The sequence below is a fragment of the Mytilus californianus genome, unplaced genomic scaffold, assembly GCF_021869535.1.
Source record: "Mytilus californianus isolate M0D057914Y unplaced genomic scaffold, xbMytCali1.0.p SCAF_8, whole genome shotgun sequence".
NCBI classification, from domain to species: Eukaryota; Metazoa; Mollusca; class Bivalvia; order Mytilida; family Mytilidae; genus Mytilus; species Mytilus californianus.
This window is the reverse complement of record NW_026262734.1, coordinates 44,445,174-44,464,131: the sequence shown is the minus strand read 5'-3', so window position 1 is coordinate 44,464,131 and position 18,958 is coordinate 44,445,174. Positions and strand designations below refer to the sequence as shown.

The 18,958-nt window shown below is 32.9% G+C and overlaps 1 protein-coding gene across 2 annotated transcripts; it reads left to right on the top strand.

The window, feature by feature from the left end:
* The first annotated feature begins 602 nt into the window (after positions 1-602).
* Positions 603-18,929, top strand: LOC127712380 (72 kDa type IV collagenase-like). Of its 2 annotated transcripts, XM_052218776.1 has the most exons (9): positions 603-1,134; positions 1,571-1,650; positions 2,846-2,934; positions 3,494-3,633; positions 5,062-5,137; positions 10,072-10,214; positions 11,407-11,652; positions 15,221-15,325; positions 16,618-18,929. In XM_052218776.1, the coding sequence occupies exons 2-9, from the start codon at positions 1,573-1,575 to the stop codon at positions 16,659-16,661; spliced, it is 921 nt and encodes a 306-aa protein (XP_052074736.1). In that variant the 5' UTR covers positions 603-1,134; positions 1,571-1,572; the 3' UTR covers positions 16,662-18,929. The 2 variants fall into 2 exon arrangements, with proteins under 2 accessions (XP_052074736.1, XP_052074735.1); XM_052218775.1 differs by lacking the exon at positions 603-1,134 and having other exon boundaries at positions 1,416-1,650.
* Positions 18,930-18,958: the final 29 nt, after the last annotated feature.

The window sequence follows — 18,958 nt, the reverse complement described above, 5'->3', positions numbered from 1 at the left end:
CAACACTAACAGCCAAGTCACAATAAAATGTCACCCCTCGTGCAAACCAATCAAAAATCGATAATCTGAAAGACGTCAATAATTATATAAACAAGTACTATGTTTCGACCTCGTGTCTTTTTATAGACTGTCATAAAAACAAATACATCTTCTTCACTTTTGTTACTTTTCTAATGACTGTAACGTTTTTATGTACATGAAGTCAAAGTTTATTATTTTAAATTTTAAATTTAAATGACAATAATGTCGGAACATTCAATAGATTAAATAACACTTAGCAAAGAGGATGATAGAGCAGATTGTTTTTTCCCACAAAAATATTGTCAACCGTGGCGAATGTTTTCTAGGAGCAACAATATCTGTATCACACTCTCAGCTATGAGCTATTTATATATTGTTTTTGTTTTCTAGTTTAAATGTTGTATATGTATATGCATATTGATTTTTAACATCAGAAATGCGGTTTTTGGCTAAACGTAGATACTTCTAAAATCACATATCCGGCCAATGTATAAACTTATTACACTGAAACTTGATATTTATAATACACTGCACCATTAAAATAATATATTATATACAGAGGTAGAGACAATATACGTATATTGTAAGAAAATATAGAAACTGAGTCTCCTGTTTCGTAGCGAGTACAAATATCTAAGTATAGATTGTATGCTTCCCAACAGTTGAATTTGTTTTTAAATTAAATTGAACTGCGAGTTTTAAAAATAGTAATTTTAGTTATTCGATTATAACCGTTCGTTCACAAGTGAAGCAGGATACAAGGAGATGAAAAACGTATACTATACTTTCGCTTCATGTTATCTGTACACCTGTATTTGGATGGTAGTAAGGTCGATTGCAGGATAAATTCCGAATGTATGATTGTGTTACAAAAATGAAGAATACACACTTTTTACACGTGCAGCCAAGTACATGTATCTAGCTCAACCATGAAATTTTGCACGAAATTAAAGATCGTTGACATTCAGTGACATTTCTTGTTTATCAAAAACTGACTCCTTTGAATATTACAACAGTTATAAAATGTATAGTGGCTGGTGCAGACTAATAATTGAAGTATTTCACATAGACATACTGTTGAACTAATATCCCGCCTCTGTAAACATATAAATGGTACGTGTTTTGAATATCAAGCGGGAATTATATAAATATAATAAACTAGGAGATATTTTTTTTACAGGAACAGATTGAATATTTAAGAATACTAAATAAAATATGTATGAAAAATGTAACGATTTAATGTAAACAATGTTATGAAATGATGCATACATACATTCATACGTGTATTATATCATAACAAATATTATAAATTTTGTATTTATAAAAACAACTTTGAGGAAAGAGTCTTCCTGTAAGTGTTTATTTAGTCAGTTTTTTCTACCGGTTGTACTTTAACCACGCATTAGACAGATTCCCTTGAAAAGACAACAAAAATTAAATATTGAACGGAAATAAACAACAGAAGTAGCATACTTATTTTTCCGAAGAGTTGATTATTATTTTTTTCAAATGAAACTTTTATTCGTAGTAAATGCTCTTTTGTTAATAGGAATGTCACAAGCAGCTCCAATCAGATCACTTCCGGACGAAACATCATTTAACGAAGCTATCCAGGCTAAGAACGCTGATGTAAGTATTTGTTTAGCCATTCCTATTTTATTTTATATTAAAACAAATATTTGTCAACATCATTATAACCATAATATTTATAAATCGTTACGCAAGATTACAGTTTCAGATATTACTATAAGGTGTCAGACCAACAATTCAAAATCCTATCTATTCAAAGATATTTTTTTTTTTTTTTTTTCACATCTTTCTAAATATTTTACCCTAAGTTTAACTTCATGGAAACCAGGTACATGTATATCCTGAATTGTACAAGTATGGTTATTTTGTTTTGTAATTTTTAGTATGTGTTGATCATCTCCAATAAATAAAAATGTTTCCGTTTTTGTTGAATTAAGTAAAACAATACATTGAAATAAATAGTCAAATTCTGTGGTTAAAGTCATCTTCTTTTGGATTTTTTATCTCTCTCTAAGTCCACTACTACTTTTTCAACAAAGCTACGCGGATTTGGTGCCGTAAACATTCGCTTCTTCTTCTTGTGGAATTCTCAAACTACGATTGGTCAATTAAATTTTGCGTATAAACATATACATGTATTTATAATGCCTATATGACATTGTGCTTGTTTCATTTGAGTCTGCTAGCCCTCATAACTTTGTAATGATGTATATATAGTTCTTTAATTTTCATTTTATTTTTTCAAAAGACATAATTCATTGAAGAGCATATAAATATTCAATGATGCATTGAACACAATGTCGAAGAAAAATAATTAATTTGAAGTTTACACTTATTTCTCGAGCCAGAAACAAAAACAAAAATAGCAAATATCAAGAAGACAATGACGACTTCAAAAATAAAAGTTACTGATTTGGCAGTGGTATTTCTTTAAAAGACGTGTATCCCCCTTTCTTTTATAATATAGGTCATTATTTTGATGGTTTTTACTATATAACTAAATCTGTAAATTTGATTGATGATGTTCCGTAGGATTACAGGTTTACAGAACGTTTAATGTCGTAAACTCACTATTTGTAGCCAAACTTTTTCTTGTGAATATTATAAATTGGAAGATATCAAGAGATTAACACTGTATTGTCTCAGATGCATAACAAATTATTAGTAAATGTCGATCACGAAACAGGACAGAAATGTTCAGCGTCGTCACATTTCTCCTTGTTCGAAGCCTTGTAGAGCTTATCATGGCAACTAATGGTATATTTTTTTTTATTTGCGACGTTTTATTTTATAGGTATTTTTCATGCGGTTTGGTTATATGAAAAACATAACTACAAGAACAAGACATGTGGACAAAGCTGACAAAAGAAAAGAAGCAATTAGGTTTATTTTTTATTTCTTAAATAAGCATTGAAAATATTTGAATTAATCATTTTTTTTTTAGATTTATTTACAAACTTTAACGTCATAAGTTGGGACGGATATTGGTTGCGTTCTCTAAATTTTACTTCCAAATCAGTTAAATATAAAATTATGGAGATGTGGTATAATTGCTTATGAAACTACCCATTGAAGAGCATAACAGTGCCTTTATACAGATCTGAAATTCACAAACTTGCAAAATATGTAAAATTCGAGATTTTTACATACGTTTTAACGGTCAAGACGTATAAGTTTGATTTATTTTTGGTAATAAAAAACTACTATAATGCTAACAATGCTCGATCACTAATTACAAGTATATTATACGTAGGTCAAATGAATCCGATACGTAAATAAGAAAAAGTTATGCCTCTTCTTCGGGTGCCTCTTTTATTAATTGACAACAAAATCAATGAACAGTAAACACAGAGGTTACAACGATGTAATATAATAGATAAAGCAAACTTTTTTTTTCATTATTTCAATTACTTCTACCTTTATAATATTTTTTCTTGAACAGGAAATTTCAACAATTCAACGGAATGAATATTACGGGAGAGCTAGACGAAGAAACCATACAAAAAATAAAACAGCCTCGTTGTGGAGTTGCAGACTTCAACGAGTCTTCTCGAGACAGACCGTTGCAGTTCTTTGCGCCAGGTAAGGAACTATAAATGTGCTGTTTCATACACAATGCTTGTCTCTTAACGTCTGATTTAAAACTTTGGAAAGTGCATGCTATTGTCATTATTTCTTAGGGAGCAGAACCTGAGTTCTCTTGCGGAGTTTTAGCATTCAATAAAGCTCTCATTTTAAAACTACCTGATATCATTTCGTAAAAAATTAAATAGATATGATTGCACCAGTTCGATTATTTTCAAAGCATTGACTCTTTAAAAGTAATTCAAAAGTGTTTAATAGCACATTTTAAAAGGATGCATTGAAACATATCACATATTTGATAAATTATCCACAGTTTTGCATTTGCATAAAAAAAAATCGGTCAAATTTTATTTCACGTAAAACCTTTATATTGTCTGAAGATACAAATATAAGCCCACTTAAGGCGTTCAAATTAAAATCTTTCCCTGGAATCCTTCTACAAACGAACCAATAAAATTACTGTTTATTTGATAGTTGAGTTTTATATCCTCCTTGCGATCTGCGTCCAAGAAATTTCGATTTTTTGTGCACTAGTAATTTTTGGGGCCCTTTATAGCTTGCTGTTCGGTGTGAGCCAAGGCTCCGTGTTGAAGACCGTACTTTGACCTATAATGGTTTACTTTTATAAATTTTGACTTGGATGGAGAGTTGTCTCATTGGCACTCATACATTTGTACCACATCTTCTTATATCTACATATTACTAGACAAAATATTGGTGACAAATACGCTTTTGCGATTTGATTGTGATATTTTGGTATATTCCCTATTATCTAAACATGGTAAACGAGTGGAAATTTTCCGATAATTGTTAATGTGACGGTTTATGTTGGTGTCTATTCCCCGGTCCGCGCCAAAAGCAATGTCCTTTCTATGAAAACAGAGTCAACGACCAAGTAATTTTCAAAATATATCATATTCAACTGTTTTTCCGCCGTGTGTCTATATCATTCTGTTCTGCACTTCTGAAAATCCTGTATTAATGTGTCTGTGACGTCGCAAAAGATTTGACATGACATTGTGAACTTTGACACGCAGTAATCAAAAACGCCATGTTTTGGACTGAGAATCTTAAGTTTGAACGACATTATATCGGTAGGCAGCAACAACTTAATAACAAATATACTGAAGGTGAAGAAAACATCGAATCAATACCATTCACTAAGAATCATTTTATTTTCGTATACAAATATTGCAAGATATTAGCTGCTTATCACAGTAAGGATAGTTTTGGGTGTTTTCGCTGCGCACACACAAAGAAAAACCTTCGCAGTGTAATTTGACGCTGGTTATATGTAAAAAGAGCTCAGATAATCTAAATATTTGTTCATTGTCGGAAGACATTTATAATCGCAACAAAACAAAAATTCATATAATATTAATGTAGTCTTAGAGTTAATATTTTTTGAACAAAAATTATTTTTAGGTTATAAATGGAGCAGGAAAAGGATAACATGGAAGCTAACAGGATATACCAATCAGCTTCCAAACTCGACACAAAGGTAATCGGAGTATTAAGTCACATTATTATCTACATTCTTATTTTTTACCAGTGCAAGGACAGATTATAAGCCTAATTAAAAAGACACAGTACTCGAGATTATTCTTCAAATATGTCATTTTTGTGCAGTGTTGTATGTAAACCAAGACCTCGTAAGCAATCTAAAATATTCAAGATGTCATCAAAAATGGCTGTTGAGACGCAAAATGACATTGTTTAAATTTGTTCAGGATGCCACATACATCCCTGATCAACTAGCTACACACAAAATATATATGATATTGAGATAAGAGACAGTAAATAAAAATTGACCGGCAAAAACTCGTCAAACTCGTCAATTTTAAATACTGCTCTCTAAGTCAAAAACTAAATCTGAAAGACAAAATACTGGAGAAAACGTTGATTTCTCTCTAAAACTGACAAGAAAAACAATTTTATACTGCAATCAGCTATTTTACTATACAGATAAAGCTATACGTATAAACGTTAGCTTTATACGTCAATGACCTCAACTAACCTATTAGCCACGCCTACTTACCGGAACTACTGTATTTCATCAACAATGTCACGTCACAACCATGACAGCGTGTAGTAACAATTGTCAAACTTTTGTAAATTTAAACTTGTTATGTCTTGAAATTCGTAATTTACATACCATGTTTATTAAATATTATTAAATTAGTTTATTTTCTCTTTCTAATTCCTAAAAATGTCAATGTCTTATCGCCTGGACTTTATGATTTACTACGCTTATAGGGAAATACCCAACAATGGTACCCAAAGAGGGAAATTCCAAACACTTTTTTTTTAACAATAAATTTGTTACGTATTTTATTTTGTTTTTTATGTTTTTTATCGATTTCAGTATAAAGACAATATACGTATAGTGTCTTGAAATATGAAATTTATTTGTATTCGGCACGAAACAGGGGGAAATGCTCGGTAAACCTCGCATTTCCCCCCGTTTCTTAGCCTCATACAAATAAATTTCATATTTCAAGACACTATACGTATATTGTCTAAATATACTGAACTGGGATTTCACAGTGCGTGTAGGTCAATCAGTGACGTCCTTTGTAAAGAGTTTTTATTTTATGCTCTATGTTCATTTCTATTGGGGTGCTATATACCGAAAGTTTTACATTGGTAAGAACTATACTTGTATTTGTAAACATATTTAAACCAACCGTTAGACAGGTGTAAATTTTTGACTAATATAGTGCCTATCTAGGTTAAAATATGCATAATTTTAGTGTTTTATACAGTTGTTTTGTACTTTAAATAAACTTACTCTAAAGGTTTACCAACTCAACACTGTAATTAGATCTTTGAAAAGTGTTTTTATTGGTATAAGTATCGATTTTGTTATCAGTAAATTAAAACCATACTAAATATTATATATATATATATAGGTATACACATATGCCCTTCATGATACTACAATATGTCGATACATATGGTATTGCACAAGGTCATGTTTTTATCTGACTGTTCATGACGTCTTTACACTCAATCCATTGGATGTTGGATGTGAACTGATTGATATTTTAGTCTTCTAGTGTTTTTTTATTAGTTGCTATTGGCTTTGAACTAGCTTTTAGTAACTGCAAGTACTCTCAGATTTGTACTTTATATTTTTTTTTTTGTTAAGGATGTATAAATACCCTGCCATGTCCGGTCTGCGTTTTTGTTAGATGTTTTTCTGCTTTGTATCGATTTGATGATTTTAGCCCTTTTTAACTGATTTTTTATAGTTTGTTCTTATGCTGTGCTGTAACACCACTGTCTCAAGTTAGGGAGAGGGTTGAGCGCTCACAAACATGTTTAACCCCGCCATATTCTTCATGTGCCTGTCCCAAGTCATCTGGAGTCTACAGTTTAATGGTTGCCGTTCATTCATTCTGTCATATTTGTTTTTCGTAAATTGTTTTGTTATAAATTAGACCGTTAGTTTTCTCAATTGAATTGGTTCAAATTTTTCATGCCTAGGACTTATTTTGTAGACTATACGGTATGCGTTTTTCTCATTGTTGAAGCCTTTACTGTTGCCTATAATTGCTTACATCCATTTCATTTGAACTTTGGTGGATAGTTGTCCATTTGGCAATTATACCACATCTCCTTACTTTTTATATGTGTACTATGTATCATTCTAATGAGTAATACCCTATTCAACTAATTTTTATAGTTTGTTATTTTGTTGTGCTGTTATACATGCATCACCGTCCCAGGTTATGGGGAGGGTCTGGCGCACGCAAACATGATAAACCTTAACACTTGTTTGTTCCTGTCTTAAGTCAGGAGCCTGCAATTCAGTGGTTGTCATTTTTTACTGTATATCATATTTGTTTTTGTTTCTTGTTTTGTACATAAACCAGACAGTTAATTTTTTCTCGTTTGATTTGTTTTAAATTTGTCAGTTCGGGACTTTTTACAGCTTGAACTTTCCATTTCTATGTAGCAACATTCTAGCAGCGCTTCCATACGGAGTATATATCTCTCAGTTGATACGATATTCCAGCGCTGGTATTTCCTATCGTGATTTCCTTGCTGCTCACAAGAAATCAATTAACCAAGAGTTCCAAGTGGTGAAGTTGAAATCATTCCTTCGTAAATTTTTACGGACGCAATCACGATTTGTTTTACCGTAATGGAATACTCGTTTCACAGGTGATAGCGGATATGTTCCAAATGTCGTAACTATAATCCCTTCGCCTTTTCCCCGAATGTGACCTACCGATTTATACTTATAACCGGGTTTGTACTAACATGAGCAACACGAAAGATGCCACATGTGGAGCAGGATCTGCTTACCCTTCCGGAGCACCAGAGATCATCCTAAGTTTTTGAAAAGGTTCGTGTTGCTCAGTTTTTAGTTTTCTATGTTGTGTTTTGTGTACTATTTTTTGTCTGTTTGTATTTTTCTTTTTTAGCCATGGCGTTGTCAGTTTATTTTTCGACTTATGGGTTTATGACAAAAATCAGCAAAGACCCATCGAAACAACATCTGATACACAAATTTAATAAAACTTTTAGATATTTGGATGATATTTTGGCTCTCAATAATGACGACTTCAGTATGTATACTAAAGAAATTTATCCTGTTGAACTTACTTTAAATAAAGCTAATACTAACAATGAACACTGCCCTTTCCTCGATCTTGATATCTATATCACTAATGGAAAGCTTAATACTAAAATATATGATAAAAGAGATGATTTTTCATTTCCTATCGTTAATTATCCTTTTTTAGATGGTGACGTTCCCTTGTCACCATCTTACGGTGTTTATATATCTCAACTTGTACGATTCGCTCGTGTATGTAACAATGTTTTAGATTTTAAGGAGAGAAATGTATGTATTACTGAAAAATTATTACACCAGGGTTTTCGATATCACAAACTAGTCAAAACATTTACTAAATTTTATCATCGGTATAAGGACATCATTCGTAAATATAGCTCAACATGCAGACTTCTTATACGTTCAGGTATTTCACATTCAATTTTTTATGGAAATATTCTTTATAAAGCACAAAAATGTCAGTATTCACCTCTGAAGCTTACAAAACCTTTAAACAGACTTATTAAGAAGGGATATAGTTACGATACTGTTGTCAGGTCATTAAAGATTGCATATTTTGGCGTTAATATTGATTCACTTATAGGGTCTTTGCATCGGCACTAAACACATTTATTTAAAAACCAGTTGTTGGCATGACACGGGTTATGTTCTTCTCATATATGTTATGATGGTATGATACTAAACCCCTAACGGGAAGGATTGTGCCTGATATTCATATGATGAAGACATAATCTTTCAATCAGTTTAATTGAAGTCTGGAGCTGGCATGTCAGTTAACTGCTAGTAGTCTGTTGTTATTTATGTATTATTGTCATTTTGTTTATTTTCTTTGGTTACATCTTCTGACATCAGACTCGGACTTCTCTTGAACTGCATTTTAATGTGCGTATTGTTATGCGTTTACTTTTCTACATTGGCTAGAGGTATAGGGGGAGGGTTGAGATCTCATAAACATGTTTAACCCCGCCGCATTTTTGCGCCTGTCCCAAGTCAGGAGCCTCTAGCCTTTGTAAGTCTTGTATTATTTTTAATTTTAGTTTCTTGTGTACAATTTGGAGTTTAGTATGGCGTTCATTATCACTGAACTAGTATATATATTTGTTTAGGGGCCAGCTGAAGGACGCCTCCGGGTGCGGGAATTTCTGGCTGCATTGAAGACCTGTTGGTGACCTTCTGCTGTTGTCTGTTCTATGGTCGGGTTGTTGTCTCTTTGACACATTCCCCATTTCCATTCTCAATTTTATTGAATGTCACTTTGGTATCTTTAGCCTCTCTTTTACATCTATTTCATATAAATTTCGTCCAAACCTATTTCGCCCTTTAATGAATTGTGTTATTCTTGTTATGTCCCTTTCGTTCATAAAAATTCTAACGTTTCTACGTATTTGTACATCCATGGCTTTCAAATGATCAGGTATGAGCGTTCATGATGGGATAAATCCAGAAAAAGCGCTTCGGAAACACGGGATTTATAGAGTGTTATTTTCATTCAACAATAGATAGGTATTGATACAATGTATAAACTTTTATCAAGCTCTAAAACGTCACGTGTCTAAACATGTTGTGAATGAATTAGATATAAACCATCAAATATTTTCCTTCAACAATATAACAAAAAACTATTTTCTTGAGATCCCCACCTCTGTTACCCTTTCTAATATCGGTAAGTGGATTAACAAACTGTACGGAGTCATTTTAAGTTTTGTTACAAACAGTCGTTCAACCCCTCCTCAATATGTGTACAAAAATATCCGATCAAATTAAAAAAATATCGCTACTTCCCATACGACACTACTAGCATTAGTTTTTGTTGTTTTATAATGTATATGAGATCAATTATATTTATGTAGATTAGCTTTCGAGAGTGCGCTAAAGAAATGGTCCGATGTGACGTCATTGATATTTGAATACACAGAAGTCCATCCAGATATAGAAATTCTATTTGCCAGGGGTAACCATGGTGACGGATCATATAACGCCTTTGATGGTCCAGGTATTTAATGCAGCTTAAGTATATAACGCAAAACAATATGAGTATTTTGACCATGCACGTATGGTCACCGTTATCAATACGATAAATATCACTGTTACAGAAAGTATGGTTATAAATTAGAAGTTTCTAAAACTATCAAGTGAAAATAAGTAGAAAATCGAATAAATAGATTAAAAAAATTAAAGACCGTGGTAAGAAGGTCCACATATGCCCACTAACTCATGTTGTTTCACTTACGGACGAAAAAGTTGAAAGGTTAAATATGTCAAAGATAAAGGATTTTAGTTCGGATAAGGAATTATAGTGTATTCGAAATACAGTTATATGGTCTAAATACTCATATGGTCCAGCCCGTTATAACTATTAATAACCAAACGAGTATATACTCATATGGTCCGATCATACGCGTATGGTCGGACCATATGGGTATATACGTTTATTGTCATGACCATACGCGTATGGTCCAAATAACCATATGGTCCCGAACATATACATTACGTGCAATTAAGCACCAAATATGCTTAGAAGAGAATATATGAATATCTCCACGTTGATAATCAAATGAGACGCTATAAAGTTCTCCTCTAGAAAATGTATTTTACATTCTTCAAACCAAATCTTAAGAACGGACATAACGTTAGGGTACCCAAATTGCACCTATTTTGACAGTTTTTTTCGCCTACGTTTATTTATGATCCAGAAATAGAGTTACCATTCTAGGTTTATTTTTTAGATGTATCCTTACTTTATAATTCCACCAATTTAATTTTGAATCCATATTGAATCGCTGCAATAAATGTTCAACTTTTTCGAAACACAAAGGATTTTCTACCCCAGGAATATATTATCTCGGCTTTATTTGGCATAACCTTTTGGATTTTAGATCCTCAATGCTCATCAACTTCGTACTGTATTTGGCCTTTTAAACTTTTTGATTCCAGCGTCAATGGTCAGTCTTTTGTAGATTAAACGCGCTTATGAAGTACATAATTTAACCCTTGTATATATGATGAATTTATCAAAATGCCAATAAAACTTTCAATACTAATGAAAAAATAGAAATAAGACAATAATAGTTCACTCCTGTCGTTTTTCGATAAGTAATTTTTCTCTTTTCGTATCAACAAAAAAATAAGTCAGTGACTAGGCAGCGTGATCCAATACTTATCAAAAAGAATTGCATGTATTTCAGGAAGAGTTTTAGCGCATGCGTTTTATCCAGCCGATGGTGACACCCATTTTGATGACGATGAAACCTGGATTTTCAGATCGGGAACGGGAACAGATCTAGAGGTTGTAGCTGCACATGAATTTGGACATACCTTAGGACTTGGTCATTCGCAAAATACTGCTTCTTTGATGGCGCCATTTTATAAAAGAATGGACCCTGGTTGGCGACTTCACCAGGACGACATCACAGGAATACAATCACTCTATGGTAATACTTTTTCTACTTTTGCGCGTATTTACGATAATTTACAACTTCATTTTCAGCTTTTCAGACAATTTCAAGGGTACTTTAACGTTCATTAAGCTTGGAACTTTCCCTACAAAAACATCCGTTTTTAACGTCCTGCACGTGGCTTCGTATATATATATCCTACATGGGCTAAACGGAAGTCCCACTTAATTAAGGGCATACGATACAGCTTTGATCCCATAATGAAACTTTGATGAAAATTTGCATATAGGATATTTTTTACCTGATTAAATCAAATATGTAATCAAAAATATACCATCATGTGCTACTTTTTGAGTAAATTGAGGTTGAAATTTCAGATATTTCCTCAAAATTCGGATTTGTGGACGTTTTTTTCTTTTCAATAGCAATACATAACTTTTTTTGTTTTAAAAGATAAACACAAGCTCTTTTTTGTTAAATTATTTGTAATTTCTGTTTTATATAAATTTGTACATTTCATTTTTACAAATAACTCATATTAATCAAATGATCATGATTGTAGAAAAAAAACGTCATTTTTTGCTGTATATTTTTCAAATTTAAAAAAATTGCACTATTGACTTTTTCATGAAAATTGGTAAACATAATCTTCATAGTTACGTAATCAAACCAAATGTCATTTTAAAAAAGAGGGCTCCATGAACACGTTTTCAAGTTAAATCAGTTTGAATGATAAAAATCAGTCGAAAACTGCATCTTTTCCCGATAAGTCACAGTTTGACGAAAATAACAATTTACGTTAGCAACGTCATTACCTCCCCTGTAACTGTATCGTATGCCCTTAAGCATTGGTTAAACGCTTGGTTGATGACCATATTTCTCAACTCCAATCAGCTATATAGGTCTACTTATTTGATTTATTGTTTGTTTGCGTCCTGTTTATTCATGTTATATTTTTGTCACTGTTCATTAAGTAAATAACATAAATAACAATCAATAAGTCAATAGTTTCAATCAATACTTGTTGTTGTCACTATTGCTTTCAAACGACATCAATACCCTATTATCGGACTTTAGTAAATTGTAGTGAGAGATTTCTCTGACGTCCAACGGCTGTTTTGCCAGACAAGCTGGGCCGTGGGACGTCAGAGCTCGTCCCAAATCCAAAAGTGGATATTTGTCCGTCCAAAATGTATGCGCCGCTTCGTTGCTTCTGGAGCCAACTGACGGCCTTGGATCCATAAAAATCGGGCCTCAATTTGTTCATTTTTCATTTATCTCTTCATTTCCCCTACCTACCACCCTTTATTTTCTCAAGTTTGGACAGTTTTCACAGTGACCCATCGATTCCGGCATTTTAACTTTCACTTTGAAAGATTTTTACGTTTCCAACGAGAAAAAGTAAGGCGCAATGCATTATGGGAGCTGATTTATGCAAATGACCCTGGGTCAATATGAATACATAATCTAACACCTCGTTCATTTACGACCCAAATAAGCTGAATGGCCTAGTGTGTTCCGATTGTTATCATGTTTGGCTAGGAAGGTTCTAGGCCGAAATTAGCATAAAAATTTGCATACTTAAGTCTCGAGGCCGCGTTCTTGACGTCCATTAGAAAAGAAAGTTAAAATGCTGGAATCGATGGGTTGCTGTGAAAACTTTCCAAATATGAGAACATAAAGGGTGGCAGGTAGGTTAAACTTATAAAATGAAGAGATAAATGAAAAGTGAACAAATTTATGCCCGATTTATATCGATACAAGGCCGTCAGTCGGCTCAAGAAGAAACGACGTGGCGCATCCGTTTTGGACGGGCAAATATCCACTTTTTGATATAGGACGAGCTTTGACGTCCCACGGTCCCAGCTTGTCTGGCAAAAGAGCCGATGGACGTCAGAGTAATCTCGGACTAGGTAAATTGTTGATACTGTTTGCTGAGTTTCAAGGATATAATCTTATCAGTGAAACAATACATAGATGCTGATTGTCATAATTTGCTTGAAAAATAAGTGGAATATTTCTGTATGTTATCACGGTTTTTTCTCTTCATATTACCTTTAACTGTCGTTGGAAACTTTTATTACGTTATGGTCATATTGTAATTGCGAGAAAATATATATGGAAGATATTTGATTGTAGTCAATAAGACAATAGCACCCTCCCCCAAACGTCAATAGTCTAGAGATCAACAAGAGATAAGTTTCTTAACGATATGCAAAGCTTTAAATAGCCCTCTACTAGAAAATATGTGAAAACATTTTTCAGAGACAAATACATATAACTAATAACGTGCTAATTCACAACGTAATGATTAGCAGTTGAAGGCCGCCTCCGAGTGTGGGATTTTCTCGCTGCGTTGAAGACAAATTGGTGGTCTTGGGCTGTTTTCTACTCTTTGGTCGGGTTGTTGTCTCTTTGATACATTCCCCTTTTCCATTCTCTATCCTATAAGTACTTTTACAAAAACTCTTGGCAATGTTGGTCCGTTTGACTGTGCAGGAGGTACAGCAATACGCAGCCTCACACATATAGATACAGGTGTCAGAATAGCATATTCAGTCTGACATGCTCTCTTATCAATTCAACTACAGTACTCTTGATGAGAAGTGTCTGCTTTTTAATGTGAAATATAAGTTATGAATACACAGTTAGGTCCGTTTTGCTGTGCAAATAAAAAGTCACTCACGATTAGGGAAATTCACTACACGATTCATAATCAATTTGAACTGAAATAAATTTCGTACAACTGGTTTGATTTTTGCGCAATAAAACCTGGTTCAATCCGCACCTTTCATTTTGAAAATGCCTCAAGCAAGTCAGGAGTACGAAAATTCATTCCCCATGGATTTACGGACATTGTTTTTAAGAAATTCCTTTGAAGTTAAAAAAAATATTTGGTAAACCTTTTTAACACTCGTTATATATGGAATACGTCATAAATGACCATAAACATTTCCCCTTTAGACCACTCAGCAATAAAACAAGTGTTTCATGCAGAGTAACAAATACTTCCCCTGAAGAAGCATCCAACATAGGTCCCTCTATTTAAAGGAGGCCCTGTTGTCTGAAGTTCTAGTTTTAATTATTTTCAACTAATATAGGACAATGGTGTTCATTTAAAATTTCACCATTTCAAGCCCTTTTATTTTCCATATAATTAATTTTGCCAATAATTAAAAAGTTCCGGGTCAAATCCGATACACCAATAGTATATGTCACATGAAGTTTCCGGTTGTACTTCTTTTTCTTTTCCCTCCACGATCTGGAGTACCACTATTATATTAATTGCATTGAGAAAACCAGGACGGGTTCAAACAGAAAGATTTTTGAACGTAGAGAAAACTATGCCCCTTATAATCAGTATGACTTTATCAGATGACAATACAAATACTAAAAATCCAGGTTAAAAATAAGGCGTAGGTACTTTGATTCAGTCACGGACCCGCTATATCGCTGATGTGTTCTAGTATGTATTTATATAAGTAGCTTTCTTTTCACATGCATAAGCTCTTTATTGGTATGCTTTTATTTTTAAAAACTTTCAAATGTTCATTAAGTGGAAGTTGTACTGTATGAGTAAATTGATGAACTTTTCATTTGTAAGGGTTTCCAGAAAATCAGCTATCAGCGCCATTATCTTCACCATCGACCACTTCATCCGGGATTAACCATAAACTTATTTATAACATTAAATATATTATTTCATCTAGTAAGTACTTATAATCTGTTATTATGTTAATTATATCAGTTACACCTAAAGGTAGATGTAGACTTATTAAATTCTAAGATGGTTTCTTCATTTAAAGACTATATAAATCACTGTATCGTTGGCGTACATGTATGTTTAACTTCTATTTTATTACACCAAAAAATCATCAAAGATACCAGGCTGATAATTTTGAAAGACAGACGCGCGTTTCGTCTACAAAAGATTCATCGGCGATGCTCGAATTTAAAAATTAAAATGCCAAACAGAGATCGAAGTTTAAGAGAACCCAAAAAGAACGAAAAGGTTTTCCAAATTAACTTTAATGACGTTAAAAAACTAACCCATGAAATAAATAAAAAAAAATACTATTAGCGGTATCTTCATCTTCACAAGCCTAGTAGACTGGAACTCAGGATAATGTGTCGGGATAGGGTAAAATGTTTTCCTGTGGACTGAGTACCATGTGAACTATCACGTTAAAAATCTGGCTTTCCGTGTCAGTCTAGTTTCAAGCAAGGGTCCTCTTTAATCCACATGTTCTAGTTCTGATATGAATGAGATTGTGGCCACCAATGTATTATCATCATGATCACAAACATTCACACTATTCCATATGCTACTGCATTTTTTATACATGTATTTTGATTTTATTGAAAATTATGATAAAAAAACACTTGCTAACAATGAAGAGTTAATTTAAAAACACACAATGGGCAACACAATGCCTTTAATTGTATGTCATAACTAGTTATCTATCAGCTAAAACATTTGGGAAAGCGGAAAGACAGACATATAGTTTTTTATGCAATTTATTGTAATAATTGAGATGAAACGGAATCAGTACTACTCAACATGTTGCACTTACATCAGACATTTTTAAGAGTCAGTTCAGTATAAAACCTCCTTTTATTAATCGACTTCTATCGATTAATTATCTCCTCAATCTTGATTGAAATGTACGTCTGTACCTTTAACGTTTTTACAACCTGTCACTTTCCCAATGTAAATGAGAGGCAAAAGATACCAAAGGGACATTCAAACTCATAAGTCGGAAAATAAACTGACAACGCCACGGAAAAAGAAAAAAGACCAAAAGGCAAACAACATTATACAAAACACAACATAGAAAACTAAGGATTAAGCAATACGAACCCCGTAAAAACTAGGGGTGATCTCAGGTGCTCCGGAAGGGTAAGCAGATCCCACTCCAAATATAGCACAGTAAAGTTGCTTTAGCTTATACTATTATAATTAATCGTTATATTTGTCATTTTTTCAATTCTTTGTTTCAGTTATAGTTTCCAGATATATTTTGGAAATGCTAATTTTCTGTTGAATTTATTTTCAATGGATACAATGTGATGAACGAAGACTGTACAATGTATTATTCAGTAAATTTCATGAATGGAAAAAACTTAATTCCTGTCACCCAGAGTATGAAAAGCATGATGGTTGATAACATAACATTTAACCGAAGAAAAGTGAGATGCAATAAAAAGGAAAATACTGCCAATTAAACATGATGAAACACGACGAGAGATGCAAAAAGGCATTCTCTTATTTTCTCGCGAAACTATGGTAAACATGGTAAACAGGCAAAATAATTTCAATCGTCACTGAACAGAATTAAAAGGTTAATAAGAAAATCAATTTACTTCAATCCTACAGTAATTTGTCTTGCATGTGATACATACAAGTCGTTCATTTGATATTCTACCCGGATATTTATTATTCGGTTCTAATTGCGCACAAGTTAAACATTTCCTCAAAGGTATGGATTGCTTCGCAGTATCATAAATTAACGCCAGCATTTGTTTTCATGTTTTTGTGATTTTTAGAGAAACCAAACGACAGTTTTTATAAAAAAATTTATTTCAGAAGTATTTATTATTTTTTTCATTTTCGTTTACTTTTATATGGGTTTCAATTTCAATGTTATTAGTAATTTGATACAAAATGCTATATATATAATTCTGATTGAATATTTTTACTCTTTCTAATGTTTTAAAGCATTTCTGTCTGAAACAAATAGATTTTACTAGTTAAAAAAAAAGTGACCCAAAAACAACATTTTTATCGATCGGTACGGTTCTCGAATACCCATACTGTCAGATCATCCATATATAATTTCTACTCCTCTTCTTGACGTGTTCCTAATTTTATAACTCATTCAAGCCAAATGAATCTTAGCAACACCAATAAGCAACTAATGATGACTAGCTGTTGTTAAGTAAACATTTCAAGATGGCGTTTATATCGACTGAAACTAATAGTTTTGCACCGTATTGAGAAACAATTAAATTGAATCATTGATTGTTGCTGGCTGACGGTCAGAGTAAGCATTCTCCAGTCTTTTACAATAACTACTTTTTTCACGAGAAATCAGAGAAGTAATTTATTTTTATTCTTCACTATTTTTAATGTCTGTGGATTGATTTTACAAATAAAAATTCGGTATATGATTAACCTAGACCTTTTCATGTCAAGATATTGAATGTTGGCCGTCATCGCAAGGCTTGGGTTGATGGAAATAAATCGTTAATAACATAAAATGGAATCAATTGTACTGCATCATATGAGCATTTCGACAATACAAGCCTTTTAAGTGATGCTCAATGCTAAAATGTTTGAAAATCCAAAAGTTTATAAAACTTTGTAAAAACCGACAAAAGTCTAGCCAAACCCGGACAAAAATCATAAGTTATACACGAGAGAAATGCATTCCTAAATTTCAGATGATTTCATGTACTTTATAACTATATAAACAAATTACAGTTTACTTTTTTCCATTTTTTAATACCAGTAACGAAGTGCATAGCTACTACGTTAGATTAAAAATACGGATGCAACAGTCAGTCTCATAAATCCTTTTAACCACTCGTTCATTTGATCAACGTATTCATTATGTATAACAAGCTTTAAAAAGGTGAAAAAATTTGCTATATTGTAAGGTATACGGTTATATTTGCGTACCTCTTCGTGTGTTTAGGTCTAGTACATCCATGGATTTCAAATGTTTAAGTAATTTTAGCGTTCCTGGTGAAGATAACCCGAAAAGTGCTTCGACCTCACGAAAGATACCAAAAGAAACATGCAAACTCATAAGTTTGAATGTCCTTTGGTACATTATCCTCTCTTTTTCGAAAATAAACTGACAACGCCACGGCAAATCAAGAAAAAGATCAAAAGACAAACAACAATACACAAAACACAAAACACACTTCAGAAAACTATAGAGCTAAGCAACATGAACCCCACCGAAAACCGAGTGTGATCTCGGGTGCCCAGGGAGGGTAAGCAGATCCTATTTCACATGTGCTAGCCGTCGATTTGCAAAAATGATCAAATGTTATTTTTCTTTACCTGACTTTCGAAAGATCAAATGTCAAAGGTCAAGTGCCCAATATTGTCCGTCACCGACTAATTTCAACTGTGAAGCTGTTGAAATTGCTAAGGTAAATATCATCTAACACTGGTGTCGCAAAATATACTGAATAGCCTTTTAATAAACTTGAAGGCCAGCCTTAGTATATTAAATACTAAGAAGGACGCTCTTAAAAATGCCATCTTTATTTCGATGTAATATTGTTGTACTAGGAGAAATAAAGAAAACAAATCAGTTCACTTTCTTTG